General features: G+C 33.1%; 1 protein-coding gene across 1 annotated transcript in view; it reads left to right on the forward strand.

Annotated features, from left to right (window-relative positions):
- Window positions 1-21246, forward strand: part of LOC114330878 (dolichyl-diphosphooligosaccharide--protein glycosyltransferase subunit STT3B) — a 52127-nt gene that overhangs the window by 27689 nt on the left and 3192 nt on the right. Inside the window, exons 6-11 of the mRNA XM_028280300.2 lie at window positions 1075-1253; window positions 4849-5051; window positions 5140-5411; window positions 8357-8618; window positions 16613-16851; window positions 20043-20127. Coding sequence (XP_028136101.1) covers window positions 1075-1253; window positions 4849-5051; window positions 5140-5411; window positions 8357-8618; window positions 16613-16851; window positions 20043-20127 — 1240 coding nt within the window. The remainder of the gene's footprint in view (window positions 1-1074; window positions 1254-4848; window positions 5052-5139; window positions 5412-8356; window positions 8619-16612; window positions 16852-20042; window positions 20128-21246) is intronic.

Genomic DNA, 21246 nt, shown 5'->3' on the forward strand with positions numbered 1-21246 from the left:
TTCATGAATAAAACTGTCTTTTTAAATCATTTTAACTAATATTTTATTAAAAAACTCTAAACATGAAGTAAAACCACTTCTATGTAAAAGGTATATTTACTAAAATTTTAAAAATCCCAATGGATTAAATAAAATAGGTTCATTCAGAACGTTTTTGGACCTATCAGTCCATCATCAGTGAATTCATATATACTTGCTAACTAGCCCCAGAACCAAACAATGGTTGTACTTATAAATCAATCTACATTATAGTGTTATGTATTTGTAAAGGCTAAATTTGGTTTTGGGCCAAGGATGTCTGCCAAGTTGGTTGAGAGGGTTCTCGTTTAGAGTATCACCATGTTCCTGAAGGTATTCTTGTAACATCGGCGTTTAGCCTTTACAAATACATAACACTATAATGTAGATTGATTTATAAGTACAACCATTGTTTGGTTCTGAGGCTAATTAGCAAGTATATATATGAATTCACTGATGATGGACTGATAGGTCCGAAAACGTTCTGAATGAACCTATCTTATTTAATCCATTGGGATTTTTAAAATTTTAGTAAATATACCTTTTACATAGAAGTGGTTTTACTTCATGTTTAGAGTTTTTTAACTACATGGTATACAGCCAACCCAGGGTGCTACCCTCTTTTAGTTAATATTTTATTGATATCTTCACCTGAATATTTGCTAAACCTGTTTCTTGCTGTTCTCTGTGACAAGTTATAAAACATTAATTGTCATTAATGTCACTGAATGTTCATTTTTGTGTAGTAACGAAGGGCATCTGACGTAATGCTTGACGACGGGATTTTATCAAAAATTATCGCTGTAATTTTTATTTCTGTAGCTTTCTATTGGTCAGAATCTCTATGAATGAAATAATCATTAAAATTTACTTTCAAAGAGGCATTTGCCTTTTTGAAAGGAAAATATTTTTATATAAAATATAATATTAACTCGTATAATAAAAAACCAGATGGTTTATGATCCAAGAAAAAAATCATATGATCAATAATTTATAAATCAGTTGTTTTAGTTAATAAATTTGGAAATAAACTTTCTATTTTGGATTTTTTTTTAGATTCTATTCATTATGGGACACCGGCTATGCCAAAATACACATACCAATTATAGCTTCTGTATCAGAACATCAACCGACAACATGGTTTTCCTTCTTCTTTGACTTACATATTTTAGTTGTCACGTTTCCAGCTGGCCTCTGGTATACCATTAAAAATATCAATGACGAAAGAGTATTTGGTAAGTAATATAATCATAATGTTACACGAATTGGCTTTATTTTTAAATAAGAACGCTTGATTCATATTCTTTATTAGACAAACCTTTTAATTTATTGACAAAACTAACAAAACAATTAATATCTACTTTATTAAGAGGAAACAGTAGCGATCAACAGGTATCAAAAACGCGTTCCAAGATTGCGGCTGTAATTTTGAATATTTTTTCGAGATATTTGGCACACGTATTCGTAATATAATAAAGAATGGCAATACAGAGCCCAATTTGAAAAATATATTAATATGTGGAAATTACTCTGTAATTAAATACAATATTAAAAAAATGAGCCTGTACCGCCATTAAGAAGAACAAAAAAATACACTTTCTTCAAATAAACTTTTTTATCCGATGCCTAGATTTTGTGTCATTTTGGAACTACTAAAATTTTTTATTTCATTAGTAGTTCCAAAATGACACAAAATCTAGGCATCGGATAAAAAGTTTATTTGAAGAAAGTGTATTTTTTGTTCTTCTTAATGGCAGTACATGCTCGTTTTTGTAATATTGTATTTAATTACAGAGTAATTTCCACATATTAATATATTTTTCAAATTGGGCTCTGTACCGCCATTCTTTATTATATTACGAATACGTGTGCCAAATATCTCGAAAAAATATTCAAAATTACAGCCGCAATCTTGGAACGCGTTTTCGCTACCTGTTGATCGCTACTGTTTCCTCTTAAAATAGATACAAAAGACCACAACGCCTAATTGGTACAATATACGTATACAATTATCTATTCACAAATCATTTATAAGTCAACGATCCCGTGAAATGTACATTCAAAACTAACCCGACCACGGTTTTATTAATGACCAAAGAACTATTTCAAAATCGTTTCTATTTATAATTTATACCATATACAGATAGTCGAGGGTTCTCTAGAAAAATCGAAAGGTTTTATAATGTTTACAGAATAAATTAAATACAGGTAAACAAGTTTTTTGCCTTGCCTATGCAAAGCGTCGACTCGCTGTTGGCTAATTCGAAGTATTCAGAATGATAGGACCGGCTTGGGAGCGCCACAATATTTTACATTTTGGTTAAAATTCACAATCTACTCCTTATGCCAAAACAATATTAATAGGCATCTTTGTATGCTTACTACTGAGTGGAAAAAGTTAGGAGATGTAAATTAAATAAACATATTCAGTGCAATTCAAAGAATATTCAAAAAAAGATTAAAGGCAAAATATTGAAAAATAAGCCAAGAGTGGCAAATTTTTACAGACACCTCAAAAAAAATGGATTTTGCTGTAGACATCAGAACTCGCCATTAGATCATGTGAAACAAAAAAATCAAAAAGATTTTATGAGTTTCTCGAGGTAGGTAACGCTATGGGGTTTTTAGTTTAAACGATTTTTGAGTTTTTAATATCACTCACAAGTCAGAATAACGAAAATCAACATATTTATCATTGTTAAACAAAAATTAAGCATAAAACAAAAATATATCTCAACAACGTTACCTCACGAAATGTTTAAAAAAATCTATGCAAAATTTCAGGTGAATCAGTCAGTAGTTTTTGAGTTACAATGTCCACCGCCTTTGAAAAAAACAATTTAGAGAACTTTTACATATTTTCATTTCATTTTTGTCTGTCAAATCGTAAAGTGATGCACACCGAAATAAATTTTTGAATCTCGGAGTAATTTACAAAAGTGAAGGGGAACAGCTGTTGAACGTTTCTCACTACGCTCAAGCGAGTCGAAAGTAGGGATATTAAACATGCTGTATTTCCGGTAATTTTGCTCCGATCAATCTGAAATTTTCAGATAGTATTCTTGAAGTTACGTACTTTTTAAAATAATAAAACAAATTCGAATATTTCAAAATTTTCACCCCCCCCCCCTTTAAAAACATCAAAACTATCCGCTGTGTAGATTCAGACAGACCAAGTCATAGATTCTATTGAATTTTATACTACCGACGTTGGCCTTTTATTAATTTCAAATGACCTGGCTGGGGCTCGAACCGTCGATCGCAAATCCACTAAACTTGTCGATCGACTGCGCCTCTTCCAACTGAGCCGTCGTGACCGACGGCTAAAAAAAATATTAGTTGGCCAAAGTTGTGGTATATATTTTTACCTTAAAGGCACCCAAAGTCCCATTTAACGACAATGTTAACATTATGTCACATAGCTCTGTAACCAAAGTACTTATGCATGGTTGCACCAACAGATCTTAAGCTCCAGCTTAGCTAAGCTCTCCTTATAGATAGGGCCTCCTTGAGTATCACTTACGTTGCACCATAATTTTAGATTCTTACCTTATTACCAATTATATCTATTATTATATTATGGTATTCTTATTGTAATATATTATAATTATATTAATTCTTATGATATTCTCGACTTAAGCTTAAGATCTGTTGGTGCAACCGGGCATTAGAGACCTAATTTTTGTTTTATTTTGAAACTAGATGTATTGTTTAGTCCCGCGTAGATTTTTGTAAAGTTACAGTGAAGGTAACATTTATTTTAAAATTTTTGAAAATACTCTTACAAAAAAAAACCCAAAAATGTTTAGATTTTATTTTTTATTTTACTTGTTTTTATACATTTTTCAATAATACTTTACGCGGGACTTGATATTATCTATCTACAACTACTGTAAAAATTTGGACCTTCTATCATCTAAAGATCCAGAGGTATTTGACATCAATATTTAAAAAACCTAGTATTCGGGAAATTGCAAAAATATAAAACACTCTAATAGGCTATAAAGAAAGCTACCGGTACCACTGGCGTAACCAAGAAAGGTTTTGGGGGTTATAACCCCCATTGGGATGTACTTTGAGCTTAATCCATACCCCCAGAGACCCTCCAGGAGTTTTAACCCCCCTCCCCCACCCCTTTGGATCATCCTGGTTTTGCCGTTGACCGGTACACGCTAAGTTGAGTGCAGATGTTCAAAAACAAATAATTTTGTAGCCATTGATATTTTCTACTATAATGTGTTATATATCGTTGAAAAGAGAAGATTTCAGAGAATAACTTTCAATAATAACCCAAAAAAACTTAAAAAATTCAATTTTCGGACTTTGGCTGCCCTTAAATATACTTACGTTTTAAATACTGAAATTTGTTTTTTTTTATATTTCGTAATATGTAACTATAAATTGATCTATTAATCCAATCGCCATCTACACGATAATTGTGATATCCGAAGTAAGAAACTAATATTTCGTCAATAGAACGTCAAAATGATTAGCAAAATCTTTTATCGATTACAATTTAATTACTTTTTTGCATTGTAAATATTACGCGATAAGAATTAAATAATAAATTTAAAAATTTCCGGCGAAAGTTTCATTAGTAATCCGCTAGTTGGCGATACCAGCGAAGCTCGAGCGTATAGCAAACTATTACTTGGTAAATCTCAGTATTTTATTTGGAAATACTTTCGGAAATAATCATTTTTCAATAGTATTTGTTCATAACTTAATTTAAGAACAATTATACTGTTTTAACATTGTTTTGTATATTATAAACTATTTTGCAATAGTTTTTGTTCATAACTGCATTTAAAGTATGTATTTCTTTTTTAGTTGTTTTATATGCTCTAAGTGCAGTCTATTTCGCTGGCGTTATGGTTCGTCTCATGCTCACATTAACTCCAGTTGTCTGCATATTGAGTGGAATAGCTTTCTCCGGTCTATTAGAACTATTTTTGAGAGATGAAGATACCACTAGAAGTGAAGACAGTGAAGAAGAACTGCCATGCACGCCATGTAAAAGGTTGTATGATAAGGTAAATATTAATTTTCGCTAGGACCGAGTACTAATAAATGTTATGTTGTCTTGTTTTCATTTTCTTACATAGCCTTTCTATTTTACAGGCTGGAAAGGTGCCAAAGATGAAACATGAACAATCGAAAGAGCCTGACAGCATTGGACCAAATTTGAGAAGTATTGTAACTGTGGTAATCCTATTATTGTTAATGTTGTTTGCCGTCCATTGTACTTGGGTTACAAGTAATGCTTATTCGAGTCCAAGCATCGTGTTGGCTTCTTACGGAAGTGATGGATCTAGACAAATTCTTGATGACTTCAGAGAGGCCTACTTTTGGCTTTCTCAAAATACCGCCGACGATGCCAGAGTTATGAGTTGGTTAGTATGCTTTTCAATTTTATTTACCAATTCCAGATTAGTCACTGAAAGAACAAAACTTTAGTCACATACATTTTGTTTGTATGACCAATCCAACAATCGTCTATATGCAATTGAATCGGTCGTTTGAAAAACCCGACATGTCCAAAAAAATCGATTTTGATTTTTTTGCATTTTTACTAACCTTAGATATAGTCACAAGTTTCAAGAGAAACCCGACCCTGTTTAACATTCTAAAGGAACCAAGAGAGGTGTGAAATTTGTATGAATCAAAAGAAACTCGGCAACCCCGAAATGTTTTTTGTACTTTTCCACAACTTTGCTTTTGTGGACATGTGGGGTTTCTCAAAAGATTTTAAAGAAAAGTTCTATATATCAATATTTTTATTCTTTTTGCGTCTATGTTTGATGTTAAACGTTTGGACAGGTTGTATATTAGTGCACCCTATGTAACCTACATCTGAATCTTATTTTTGTGCTTCACAGTGTTGCCATACTTTTTTTTATTTCTTTCATAATTTCAATCAATGTTAAATGTACCTACAAGAATAATAGAATAATTTTATAAGAACGTTTAAATTGAACCCAATTTTGAAAAATTGTGAAAACTTTGAATTATCCACGTCCGTATGTCTGTCTGTCCGTAAACACAATTCCTCCGTCATTATACCAGGTAGAATGACAAATGAGGTGTCGAATGAAAGCTTTATTATCCAAATATTTGTTATTCTACCTGGCATAGTGACTTAATAGTTATACTCGCGGTAGGACGGACAGAAAGCCGAGGTCAAATTTCTCACCTTTAGTACCATCCTCGGATGATAAGCGTTCATTTGACACCTCATTTGTCATTCTACCTCGTATAATGGTAAATTGGTGAAAACAACAACATAAAAAACTTTACTTAATTGGTGTTTCAAAAAACTATTTTTTTTAATGCAACTTTATGTAATGTCATAGTATGAGAAAATAGAGGACATGGCAACGGTGTTACATGTCAAGCTCGGATCCCATGCCAAAATACGCATATAAATATTAGGGAGCACTAATATACAAGCTGTCCAAAAGTTTCTTTAATCCATAGTAACCTCTATTTGCTAGATATATAAATACGTCTGTTAATTTCTGCAGTTACTGTATTACTTTGGTTGATTTGTGAGCCTAGATATACGAACTCTCTTACTCGGCGAAAAAGCATTTCGCCTATCTAAAACAGTGAGGATTTGTGCAGTGCACCCAGAGACTAGTGGAGCGTTTCTGCGTTTCGGTTCACAGTTTGGTACAATATTTTCTGTTGGTGTTATCTTCATACTTTAATGCTCGTGTTATCGATGTTTTTGCAAAACACAAAAATCGAAGAATGGATTTTTTGTATAAATAAAATGAATAAATTCAATAAATTGAATACAAAAATTAGACATTTTTATATTATTTTTAAAGTTTACATTTTGTTTCTAATTCGCTTTGATTTATTAATGTATTGCATACGATAATAAAACGTATGTCATATTTCTTTTATGTTTTATAGGAACAACAGTAATAATTAATATCAAATTTAGACAAAAACGGGCGAGGCCCTCAAAAATTTTTTGCCTTTGCCACAATTGCCCGCGGCTCTTATCCACCATTTCTATAATTTCATTCCTTAATTGACCTTTGTAAATTCTGCTTTTCATTTTTTTTCCGACATCTTTATTTTCATATTGTTTCATTCAGGCAAACTGCGGCTCTGTTTGCTCTATTCACTTGATCTTCCACTTCTGTTTCGAGCTTTCTGTAGCTAGGTAGTGTAACGCGTAGATATATTTAAACTCTATCACTGATTCTATTATCTGACTCTCCAGCTCTAATTTACATCGTAGATTTTCTGTTATAACCATGCATTTTGTCTTGGTGGGGAAATTAACATGTTATTTTTTTCACTTTGATAGATTAGTATTGCATCGTCTAGACTATTTTAAGTTGTTTTTTCCCATTTGCTACCCTTTTTTCGTTTTTATCTTTTTTATTATTTCATCCATGATCAGGTTGAACAACAGAAGACTCGGAGAATCTTATCCCATTGCCAGCTTCAATTGGATCAGTTAGTTCTTCTTCTACTTTGACTTTTATTGTGTCGTTCTGATAGATATTTTCGATATTTTTAATTATTCCTAGAGGTACCTCTCTTGTGTACAATAAATGGATAACGTCCTTTAATTTGACCCCGTCAAATCCCTTGGTTTCAACCACAAAACATAAATATGCCAGTGTGTTGTATTTTAATGATTTCTTTTAAAGTCTATTCTCTTACCCATAAATTTATTAATGAGTTGTATGGTTCAGAAAAAAAATTTGTGTGACATAAAACATATGTTCCGATGGTGGGTGTGTTGACGGAATCATTTAAAATAAGTGTAAACAACGAACAGTAATATTTATTTTATTTTTGGTTAAAAGGCGTGCTTATTCGTCTCGTAAGAGGGTTGTTTATTGTTTGAGGGCAGCGAGGGTGCGCTGAACTGCGTGCCTGCCGTGACGATATTGCAGAGACCACAACACTATTATCATCATGTTTGCGGTTTTACAGTATGGCTAGAAATGGCAATAAATTACTACATCTGGCGTTTTAAAAGCTCAGAACCTTTCTGTAGTTTTAAGAAACGTCTTCGAATGCATTTCCAAAGTGCATTATTGACATAAGGTCTGATAAGGTAATTCATTTATGGGGAATTCAGTTTGTTAAACTGAACACACCAAAAACATATGGTTAGGGATACATTTTGTTTCGTAAAACTTAACGGGCCCTTCTTAGCATCTGGTTTGTATATTAAATGAGAATTTTATTTGACCCATATATGATTTCGTTTTGAGAAAAGTTATTAAAAATTAAAATTAGCAAAAATAGTAATTAAAGCGTGTCGCCACACATACTTATCATGGATTTATAAATAAATTTTCTTTAGGTGGGACTATGGTTATCAAATAGCTGGTATGGCGAATAGGACTACTCTGGTTGATAATAACACGTGGAATAACAGTCACATTGCTTTGGTGGGAAAAGCGATGTCATCCAACGAATCTGCTGCCTACGAAATTATGACAGCTTTAGACGTCGATTATGTATTAGTTATTTTTGGCGGTGTCATCGGATATTCAGGTGATGATATTAATAAATTTTTATGGATGGTCCGTATCGCTGAAGGAGAACATCCAAAGGATATCAGGGTAAGGTTTTAATGTGTACAATTTCTGATGCAACTTGTTAAGTAAAATTAAATTCAAAGTAACTAAACCCTGTTTTTAAATTAGGAGGCGTAAACTCAAAAGACAGATTCACACCCAATAATGTCACTAGAAAAATCACCAAATACGTCTTTTTTGTTTTATCATGTTGACCTTCGACGGTAATCCATAAAATATTAGAATAGAATAGAAATATGCTTTATTGCCATGAAAAATTTTACAATTTTATCAACAAAGCTTATAAATAGTCAAAAAAAAAACAAAACAGTAACAATCCAATTTACTAAAATTACACAAATCGTCAATATATTTAAATAATAATAATAATAATGAAGTTAAAGCAGAAATAATCAATTGCAAAAATTTAAATAAATTGCAAATGTGTAGTCTACCTAATAATTATTAAGGTGACACAGTAGCGATCAACAGGTAGCCAAAACGCGTTCCAAGATTGCGGCTGTAATTTTGAATATTTTTTCGAGATATTTGGCACACGTATTCGTAATATAACAAAGTATGGCGGTACATAGCCCAATTTGAAAAATATATTAATATGTGGAAATTACTCTGTAATTAAATACAATATTAAAAAAACGAGCCTGTACCGCCATTAAGAAGAACAAAAAAATACACTTTCTTCAAATAAACTTTTTTATCCGATGTCTAAATTTTGTGTCATTTTGGAACTACTAATGAAATAAAAAATTTTAGTAGTTCCAAAATGACACAAAATCTAGGCATCGGATAAAAAAGTTTATTTGAAGAAAGTGTATTTTTTTGTTCTTCTTAATGGCGGTACAGGCTCGTTTTTTTAATATTGTATTTAATTACAGAGTAATTTCCACATATTAATATATTTTTCAAATTGGGCTCTGTAGCGCCATTCTTTATTATATTACGAATACGTATGCCAAATATCTCGAAAAAATATTCAAAATTACAGTCGCAATCTTGGAACGCGTTTTCGCTACCTGTTGATCGCTACTGTTTCCTCTTAATAAAAAAGGTTTAAAAGTTAAATACTAATACGTCACTAAATAATTATTCTAAAATCAACTGTTTTTTATACAGTGATGAGCGCGCTAATAACCGGCAAAATTAACTATTTTTAATGGGAAATAAGCCACAATTTTACTAAAAAAATGATTTGGACGTCGAAACGTTAATAAAATCATTTTTTTAGTAAAATTGTGGCTTGTTTCCCATTAAAAACAGTTAATTACAAAAATACCACAAGAGAATAGCCTCAGAACAACCGGCAAAATAAAGCAAAAGATGGAAAACATATTAAGTTGTGAGGTAAAAAGAAATGAAACTAGTAGAGTTGGGAAATTTAGCGATAAAAACCTGTAAATTTACATTCTATGTATTTATTGTTTCCCACATTTAGACGTATCGGATGAGTTTGGCAACTGCCACTCTGGCAGTGACAATTTTAGTTGACATACTCCTATGATACGTCTAAAGGTAAGAAACAATAAAAATAATGTAAACTAATAGGTTTTTATCGCTAAATTTCCCACCTCTGGTAGTTTCATTTATTTTTATCTCACAACTTAATATATGTTTTCCATCTTTTGCGTTATTTTGCCGATTCTTAGCATGCTCATCACTGTATAAGAGAAGACTAATAATCTAAAAATTAAAGGAATAACGCAGAAAACACAAAAATCGCCACTATAACTTAATTTACCTATTAAGGCTATATTATAATATATTATTATTAGACCTGAATCCCGCGTCCCAAAAAAAGTTGATTATTAGCAAGCTGAAAATTTGTTAATAGCTTAACGGTGTCTAGTCGGACAAACTTTGATGTATGTGAACACTGGAACGGGGGAAGTTTTAATTGTGGAACGTGTCATCCTGACAAGTTTATGATTGTGAAAACTGGCAGGTTGTTCTTTAGTTTATTCAATAGCAAACTTTATATAATACATATATGAAAAAATGTCCGACAAATGTGTTGGACATTTTAATAAGTCCGACACGTAGAACATGTCAAATGACAGGAATTGTATTGGTGGTAAATAGCAGTCTGATTTTTTGCATGAGAGTTTAATGAAAGGGTAACAAATCAATTGGAGGTTCTGTCTTCTGTCCGACAAAATACATCGGACATTTTCGTAGTCTGACGTTCAAAACCTGGAAGCTGTTCACCAATAAAACTTCCCTTTTCCAGTGTTCCCGTACATCAAAGTTTGTCCTCCTAGACACTGTTCAGCTCTTAACAAGTTTTCACTTTGCTACTAATAAACTTTTTTTAGTACGCGGGATCCAGGCCTATATGAAATACCTAGGTTGGACGAATTACAAACAAGCATTACGGCGCGGTAAATTTTAATTACTCTTCCTAGTTTAAAAACTGTCGTCTAAAAAATTCTTTACCCGTCCGTGGTCATTTAAAGCATACGAAATAAATCGAAAATATATTCAACGCAACAGCAAGTGACAGAAAGTGGCTACTATTCCGATCACGGATTATATTAAAAAATTTGACGTTATCACATAAATAAAATGTTAGTTTTACTTTAAAATTTCGGTGCAGAACTACAGCTACATTTGAAGTAGCTTAATAAATTCTTTTAATATCATTAGTGTAGGTAATTAAATATTTGTTAAAATATAAATATTTGACAATAATAGCTATTTGTATAACAAGGGAGGAAAGTGCTACTTTTCCTCCCGAGAATGAAGTTTACTGCCCGACGCGTAGCGGAGGGCAGTAATCATTCAAGGGCGGAAAAGGCGCTTTACTCCCATGTTATACATATGATTTTTCCACCTTCCTCAAATTAATTACAAGTCATTTTTCATTTTTACTTAATTTATTTATGTAACTAACCAACAAAATTTATTTAAACTAAAACTAACAAGTAGGTATAATATATCTGTCAACTGTCAAATATAAGTCAAATTATTAATGTCAACATTGTTAAATCAAAATAACAATTTACTGTTTTTTACCATTCTGCAAAATACAGGGTGTTTTATAAATAAACGTTAAAATGTATAGATACTTACGTAATAGAAAATAGATATTGTACAGGGCGTCAGTAAGTTATATTTCATGAATGAAATACCATGACGTCACTTTTACAACTTTGCTCCCTACAATCAGGTCCGGAAAAGTATACTTTCGGTAGGGGTAGGTGAAAAAATGTTTTCTTTTTGTTATTTATTTCACTTTTACGGAATCTTAAACAAATTCGTTCCTTAACTGTGAGTGAGGTTAACTTTGTATGAAATAAACAGAAAATAGAACACACACCCATAAAATTTTAGACTCTAATATAAAATTAGTTGTGAAAACAACTGTTTATGTAATATAAATATCTTCTAAATGCAAAAACAGGACAAAAAACAGCAAAAATTCCAACAAACTGCCAGTGACAAGTAAACAAACCAAAACAAACCAAAAACGTCACAAACACAAATTGTAATTAAAATCTGAAAACGTCCCAACAGTCTTTTTGTATCTATCTCTTTTCGATGTACTGAGTCTAGAGCGTTCATAAAAATAACATGTGTCTATTTAAGGAGCTATCCTAGTGTAAAAATACGAAATTTATATACTTTTTTGAGAATTTCTAAAATAAAAAGTACCGTATGAATTGTTTTGAAAATTTGCATGATCTTATTATAAAAAGTACATGTAAAACAATTTTCATAAAATACAGTACAACCTGCCATATCTGGACCTGTCATATCCGGACCTCCCCATATCCGTACGGTTCTGCGCCGTCCGGATCTACCGAAATCTACCGAGAAAGGCAGTCCTGCTGTTGGACAACACACTAAAAGAGGAACTAAAAGATGGTGAAATAATGTATTATAGAATCTATAAAACGTGTTTATCGACGAAAGTTATTAACGGCGTTGATTACTGGAATGTACGAAGGAGAAAACGTTTCAGAGACTATAAAAGAAGTAGTGGTCTTGATATCCGGATTTTTTCATATCCGGATCGGTCTGTCGCCACATTGATCCGGATATGGCAGGTTTTACTGTAATATTGAAAATTAATCGAATTATACGCCATCTACTGGCACCGTGAAAATAAAAACATAGCTCCACTGCTGCAGTGATTGGGACTAATAGAGATCGTGAAACATAAAATTTCAAAGTTATTATTGAAATATAAGTTACTTTCTATATCATCAACTAGGGGTTTTTTGATCGGATAAAAAATGTCAAATTTTATGAAAATTTTTTTACATGTACTTGTTTTTATAATAAATGCTCATACAAATTTTTAAAACAATTGGTACAGTACTTTTTATTTTAGAAATTCCCAAAAAAAAGTATATGAATTTCGTAATTTTACACTAGGATAGCCCCTTAACAGGCGGCAGCTGGTTTGTCTTTAGTTTCATGCGTGGAAAACAATGATGCTAGATAAAAAGTATGTGTTTTATCTCGCCAGGTATTAATGACGCACGGGTAAAGAACCCTTGACTCAAGTGTACAGTATGTAATATGGGGATTTGCCCTCTGGACAAACAAACCTTTTGTGTGTGGAGTTCTGTGTTGCCTAATGTTAAATATAGGATTCTTTTAAACATCATATTCAATTTAATATAAACATGTATATTTTCTATAATTTTACGACATTTAAAGGGTTTTCGTCCATATATTTCGGTGGCTCAATCATGGGCGCCCATACCCATGGGCAGGGGGGCCGTGGCCCCCCTAGCTTTTCGGGTGCTGTAGACTATATATCCATCCATCCAATGGCACTACAGCCCAAATCGAGCCTTGGCCTCCTTCAACAAGCTTCTCCAATCATTTCGATTTACCGCTGTTCTTTTCCATGAACGCGTTCCCAGGAAGTTCCTGGCATCCTCATCGACTTCGTCTTCCCATCTCTTTTTAGGTCTTCCAACAGGTCTTTTTCCCTGCATTCTTGCATTTAGCAATTTTCTGGGGATTCTATTCTCATGCATGCGGACCACGTGCCCTGCCCACCGTAATCTCTGCAGTTTAGTGTATTGTGCTAGAGTTGGTTCGCTATATTGCTCGTATATTTGTTATTGGGCAGTTGTTATTTTCACTTATTGGGCCCAGTATCCTACGTAATATTTTTCTTTCAAACACATCTAATTTCTGTGTCACCACCCATGTTTCACAGCCATAACTTACTATGGGCATGATTATTGTTTTATAGACCCGGAGTTTTGTTTTCCGGTGTACGTCTCGCGATTTGAATATGTGGCCCATCGCGAAATAGGCTTTATTTGCCAGCACAAGCCTTCTATTTATTTCCGGTTCTTCTTCATTGCTTGCGACCAGATCCATTCCTAGGTACGTGAATCTATTCACATGTTCTATATCGTCAATAAAGTGTTGTTGCGCCGGTCTGTTTGATCTGGTTTGTATGAGTAGTTTTGTTTTATTTGTATTTATTGCTAGCCCTACTGCTTCTGCACTCTGTTTCAACTCAACGTAGGTTTCTTCCGCTGCATTCATTGCTCTGCTCATTATGTTTATATCATCTGCGTATGCTGCTAATTGGGTAGATTTGTTTGTAAGTATGTTATTTCCGCTCACCGTGAACCGTCTAATTACATATTCAAGAACAAGATTAAAAAGCATTGGAGCCAGTCCGTCGCCTTGTTTGTCCTTGCGTTATCGTAAACGCATCAGTGATCTGTCCTTGAATACATACCTGTGCTTCTGTTTCTGTCATTGTCATTTGCACTAATACTATATATGGTTATACAAAATATAATGTGCAACATCTTCACGTCTGCCCCCCCCCCTGAAAATTTTTATATGGGCGCCCGTGGGCTCAATCATGTTAAAAAACCTAGAAGAATAACAAGCTTGTATTTTTCAACCGTAGTCAAAATTTCAATCCAACATTTGTTCAGGTTAGCAACACTGATGATGAATTTTTTAGTTCGAAAACGTTCTGTGGTGTAGCCCTTTAAGGGATTTTAAATAAAATATACCTTTTATTAAGGATTTTACTAATACTGTTTATTGCGTATGATGCGATTGTAAACATTCATTTATTCATAAGTTCCAATTTTATTCTCTTCATCATTGTATTATATCTTTGAAGATTTTATAGCACTCGTCCAATGAATAAAAATAAAACATTCCCTAATCGGTCCTATTCTATAACTTTTTTTAACAAATCGAATAGAAATGACCAAGTCGAATCGTAATTACCGAAAATCGAAATGTTGGATATTTATCGCGTCGTTTTCCTGTTTGGATTGGCATTCCGTAACTCACATCGCAATCAGTGTAAATCGAAAACGCCAACCTGTATTTGACGCGCTCAGGAGGAGGTGGCAACACCGCACTGCAAAGTGAAATAAGTGTTCTGTGCGAAGAATTCATAAAAAAAAAGAAGAAATTGTGAAGAGAGAAAATATTTTAAAGTAAAAAATGGCAAGTGGAACATCGATTGGGAACACGAACACCAAAGAATGATACATCTGCTGAGCATTTAAATTACATAGTAGATTTTATCTCTGAATATACAATATTATTGCACGGTAAAAGTAAGTTTTTTCCCTAAGAAAAATTTTGAAACACTAAATACGTTCAAATCTACACATTCTACCAGTAAATTAATTGGAGTAGCAATTCTTAAAATGTTTTAATGATTTCTATTAACCTTGATGCTTAGTGTGACCAACTAGCCCGAAAAATCCGGGACATGGCCCGAATTATGAAGTCGTGTCCCGGCGTCCTTGACAAGGCTTCCGGGCCATGCGAATTTTCAACGTTTTGGTAAAATTCTATTTTGAATACGTTATTCTTCTAAGAATTCACATCAAATTGAATTGGTGGGACGAAAAAACGTCGACAACTTCTAGAGTGTAATACTAATACCACATCCAAAACGCATGCATTTTATTTCGTGGCACTATAGTTCTGCATAGTCGTCTCAAAACAAAAACGACGGCGATTAAGGCAAAGCATTACTATAAACGATCATAACTTCGAAGTGGTTACAGAATTTAAATATCTTGGAGCAACAATCATAAATAACAACAAAATAGAGCGAGAAGTTGAAACACGAATAATGGCAGGAAACAGATCTGTCTTTGCAATGCAACATCTAATGAAGTCAAAACTTCTTTCACGAGATACAAAAATTGCTGGTGTGGGAACGTAAAATTAATGGAGGCGCAGATACAATAACGAGCTAGAGTCTCTATTCGGAAAAGAAAATCTAGTCAGATATATAAAGGCCAATAGACTCAGATGGGCAGGGTATGTGATACGCAGTAACGACAATCGCCTTATAAACAATGTGTTCTGGGGAAGGCCAGATGGAAGAAGGTCTGTAGGACGACCTAGAAAAAGGTGGAAAGATGCAGTCAAAGAAGATCTGGAGAAAATAGGAGTGTGACAATGAGAATTAGTGGCATATGGTTGACAAACATGGAAGGTAATAGTAAACGCGGCAAAGACTCACGAAAAGTTGTAACGCCATTGATGATGATGATGTTGATGATTATAGTTCTACGAAAACTTTGCGTTTCTGTATTTTAATTATCTTCTTCTGAAAAAAAATGGCCTTATTTTGATTGAAAAGTCCCGGATTTCAGGTATTGTTTTTCAGCCTTGTCCCGGATTCAACTGAATTGTAGTTGGTCACACTATTGATGCTGTATAATTATTGGTATATAAGATTAAATATATATCTAAATAAATAACAACACAGACTAAAATCGCTAATTAATTTAACAAATTAACGTCAAAACAACAATAATAATGCCAATGCGAAAGCGTTAAGGCCAATTACGATGTCGAAAATATAGTCGAAATCAATTTCTACCCAGCGTTCCGATAGTAGAGGTTGACATGAGTTACAGAATACCAATTCCTACAAATTCCGATCTGACTTGCTGGCCTCTATTCGATTTGACTCATTTCTATTCGATTTGACGCATTTCTATTCGATTTGTTTATAGAATAGGCCTGATTGTGATTCGATTGTATTTTATTTGCAGGAAAGCGATTACTTCACGGAACATGGTGAATTTAGAATCGACGCCGAAGGTTCTCCCACATTGTTGAACTGTCTTATGTACAAATTGAGCTATTATCGATTTGGAGAATTGAAATTAGACTACAGAAGTCCCGCAGGATTTGACCGTACTAGAAACGCCGTCATTGGAAACAAAGATTTCCAGCTCAATTACTTAGAAGAGGCTTATACTACCGAACATTGGCTCGTAAGAGTATACAGGTAGGTGATCTATATAAATGTAAGAATCATTATACAAACTGTTTAGGTTTAAATTAGATATACACCCTTTAAATGGCAACATTGCGCGCTAGACGTAAACATTAGCAAATGTATTATAGTTGTATTAGTTGCCAACGGTGAAGTATCAATTTCATGAGCAAAATAGAGGTGGCTAATTCGTTTAGTTTTTTAATATTCCTGTATAATCGTTACTTGCATAATTGCTTAAATTATTTTTTAATTTAATTAATATGATTATTTTTCACTATGTATTCAGTGATTACAATAATTTATATACTATGCAATAAAAACTAATAATTGAGATAAGGGAAAAATTGATAAAGTGATTTTAATAGCATACTGATACTATCGGAACGAGTAGATAAATTTTGAACAACTTTAACAAATTAAAATACAATTTTATAGTATACAGCAATGTTGCCGATTGCAGCCATTAGCACTTCCATCAGTGTCTTATATCTAATCAAAAACTAAATGGTCTGTATAACTTCCATTGCATGCCGTACAGCATCACAGACAATTTTGACTAGTTTCCACATAACAAGTTTTTCGGATGTTTTATGAAAAAAGTTATGTATGCAACAAGTGCAAAAGTTTATGTTTATTGCGCGTCCAGTCCAATAAACACTTTTCCTATTGAATAGTTTTTAATTCTTCTTCATATTTGTGACTTATCTAAATCTACTATACTACTACGTAGTATTTATTTTTGATAATAATCTGGACAAACTCACAATAAAGAATGCAGCATTAGAGAAATACACAATAATATTATTATGTATATAAAATTACAAATAAAAATAAAATATACATACATGAATGCAATAAATAACTATATATGTACTAATAAGAATACAACCCAGTTCAATGATTACACTGGTCTGCAAAAACATATTTTTTCTCCTTATTGTTTTCATGCACATTATAACGTTATTTTTGGTGCTCTAAACGCGGAATTTAGCGTAGGGATAAATACAATACATAATCTTTTCACATATTGTTCATTTAATCAAAAAACGATATTATTAGAGTAAAAACTATGAAGAAAATTATAAAGTATATATATTTTACAGTAAAAAATACTATTTTGTCAGGTAGAGGTTATTAAAGTAAGTCTATCTCATGATGATAAAATCCAAGATATTTTGTAGTTTCCTTTCTGTTTATTACTTCATTTGGAGTTTCTCGGTAAATCGACCAAAAGAAATCGTCAAGTATTGCTGCTGACCATTTCCCACTGAAGCGTCCTTCAATGTGTCATATATCCTGGTGAAACCTTTCGCCATGCTCATCTCATATGGTACCAACATTTTTAGGGAAAAAGTCACTAGTCCGAAAATAAAAAATAAATTTTGAGTTACTTAATATTAATGTGAACAGACATGTGAAACATATATTAATGTTTCCTTTCGATTCAGAGGCGATACACAATCTCCAAGCAGCTGTTTCTGCCTTACGGCGTCCTCAGTGGAGCTGCGTGCACACCTCTGAATCAAAACGAAACCAAACGATCTAAGTGAAATTTCAAAAATATGTAGTTGAAAATCCACCATTAGGACGATGCAGCGACATCTCTTAAAGAAAAGAGAAAAGTCCCAGATACAAAATTCACCATTAAAATAAAAATTAAAATAGTAAATAATTACTTAAATCTGAAACTTTTCTTATTGAAACTCCTTTCTGGTAGATAACGTCCTTAATCTTTGACTTTTACAATTTATAAGACAAAAGACGACGAATAAAGAAAACGAAAAGAACTCTACTATGTGCAGTCACATATTGAAAGGTCCGAAAGAAAGTTCCTAACACTCAAAATCTGAATAAAGATAAAAGCGAAAAGACAGTTTATGTTTCCTTTCGATTCAGAGGCGATATACAATCTCCAGACAGCTGTTTCTATCTTACGACGTCCTCAGTGGAGCTGCGTGCACACCTCTGAATCAAAACGAAACCAAACTGTCTATTTAAGGCCATCGGTACATAATTCGCAAATATTTTACGGGTATCCCTACTTTTTCTGTCTTTGCACGGCAAATTATGTGTAGTAAAATTCACACTGGTATGGATATGTAAACATTACTAGAATGTCATTCTACTTGAAAATGTCATCATTAATTTAAAGAGATAGCTTTTGAATGTTCTTGGATAACTGTTATTTTTATAATTGCAAATTATTAATTCAGTTAATAAATGTGATAATTTTTTCACTAACTATGTATTCAGTGATTGTAATAATTTATATGTAGGTACAACAAAAACTAATACTCAATCGAGAAAAGAGGAAAAGTGTTAAAGTGATTTTTTAATAATATATTGTTACTATGGAACGCTTACAATTTTGAACATCTTTAACAACAAAATACTTGGATCACAAAATATATTATCCTGATGTATTCTCTGCTTGGATCGTCCACAAATAATACACTATATATCAATATTATTTAATCAACAACTCAAAATATTCCCGTTGCCATGTCAAATATTTAAAATTGTCACTGTCTAAATGACAGTATGTTGACAATATTCTATTCGATTGAGTGCGTTGTATGACAAAGATAGATTTGGAAATATTACCACGGACATTGTGTTCATTTTTTTCGAATCCTGAAAAAACCAATAAATATTTTTGAAAAATTTAAACGCAGAATGAAAGACTATGTTATTACCGAGGGCCGAAAGTCCCTTAGAATAAATAAAAAGTTTATTTTGAATGAGATATTTTAAATTAAATATCACACTAAATTTTCTCTTAGTTTTTCACCCCTGTAACTTATTAAAATAAACATTACAGAAGTTTTCAGGGACTTTCGGCCCTCGGTAAGAACGTAGTCTTTCATTCTGCGTTTAAATTTTTCAAAAATACTTATTAGTTTTCTCAGGATTCGAAAAAAATGAATCCCCATTTGAATAGCATTGCAGCCGAAAATACGTACCCATCCTCTTAAGTGAAATTTCAAAAATAGTTGAAAATAGTCAACAATGTATCAATATAATTACATTTACGTTTTTCTTTTTTTTTTAAATAATGTTTGTATGGCTGGTATTTACATGTTTTAGTTCTAAGTTCTTCTAGCGGCAGCATTTTGTAATAATTAATGACATTCAATGGAAAAACATTTATTTCGGTTTGTTAGACATTAATGCTGTTAATTATTGTATTTCTGTTTTAGGGTTAAAAAACCAGATGAATTCAACAGACCTAGAATCCCCGTTGCAAACAGAGTAGTTAAAACGAGTAACTACGTATCAAAAAAGGTAATTTTAGGCGTAATTTTATTGTTCTTTTACACTTCGGTAACGCTTACATTTGGAAATATTTTAAATTTGGAAATAAGGTTCTTGAACCCGTAAGTGGAGCATAGAGCTTCAGTGAAAATGCGCCATCTAGTTCTATTTTGCGCTAAGATACTAAGATCCCCACCTCATTCCAAGACTTTCCTTGACCTCTTATCTCATCCATGATTGATCTTCTACAAGTTTGTGCTGGGCGACCTCTTTTTCTTTCTCCTTGAGTATTCCACTCTTTTCCAATACTGAAGCTATTTTTTCGAAGTGTGTGACAGATCCAACCCACTTTCTGGACTTTATTTCAGTTTCTATCCTTATTTGTTTACAAAGACCTGCAGTTTTTCTGTAAGGGTTTTTGTCACTTTCCGGGTTTCACATCCGTAGAATAGGACATGACGTTTGACTGGAATATTTGGATTTTGGTCTTTGTAGTAATTGGCCAGACTACCAAACAGGGTTGAGCATGCTGAATGCTTGTTGACCCTTTCTTATCCTCATACGAATATCGTCTTCTGTACCTCTACTTTCTGGTATGACACTTCCTAGATAGATAATATATGAGGCCCTCAGAGCAACAACAGTGACGTAAGCCACAAATTGAGCATTTTTAGATTAATATTGATTAATAATGGAAATACGACTGCAAAGTTTGCATTTATCTCAAAACTTCGTTTTTGCGCTTAAGGCGGAGACAGATATCCGCGCCGCGAACTCCGCGCCGTGTGTGCGCCGCGCGTTCGTGGCGCGGTTCGTTCGAACGTTTAGTAATTGTAGATAATCATGTCTCTGTCCTGTACTTCTACTACATCTTATTTTGGTATTGTTCTGAAACTATTTTCTTGTGTCATCTTATGCAATTTACTATTTTATGTGGAATAAGCCACAGTTTGTGAACATTTCGGGAACTACCTTTTTCGCTTCCCGGCAACACAAATATAATGGTAGGGGAGCCCAAGCGGGGATTTTTGCAGTTACTCGAGCGCGTCAGATTATCATATGGGGAGAAACGTGGTACCCTGCAGATGTACCTCCACCATATATTGGCTCTTAACACAGGGGAGTTCGTTCAGGGGGCCCGAAAAAAAA

The sequence above is a fragment of the Diabrotica virgifera genome, chromosome 2 (assembly GCF_917563875.1).
Source record: "Diabrotica virgifera virgifera chromosome 2, PGI_DIABVI_V3a".
In the NCBI taxonomy this organism is placed as follows: domain Eukaryota; kingdom Metazoa; phylum Arthropoda; class Insecta; order Coleoptera; family Chrysomelidae; genus Diabrotica; species Diabrotica virgifera.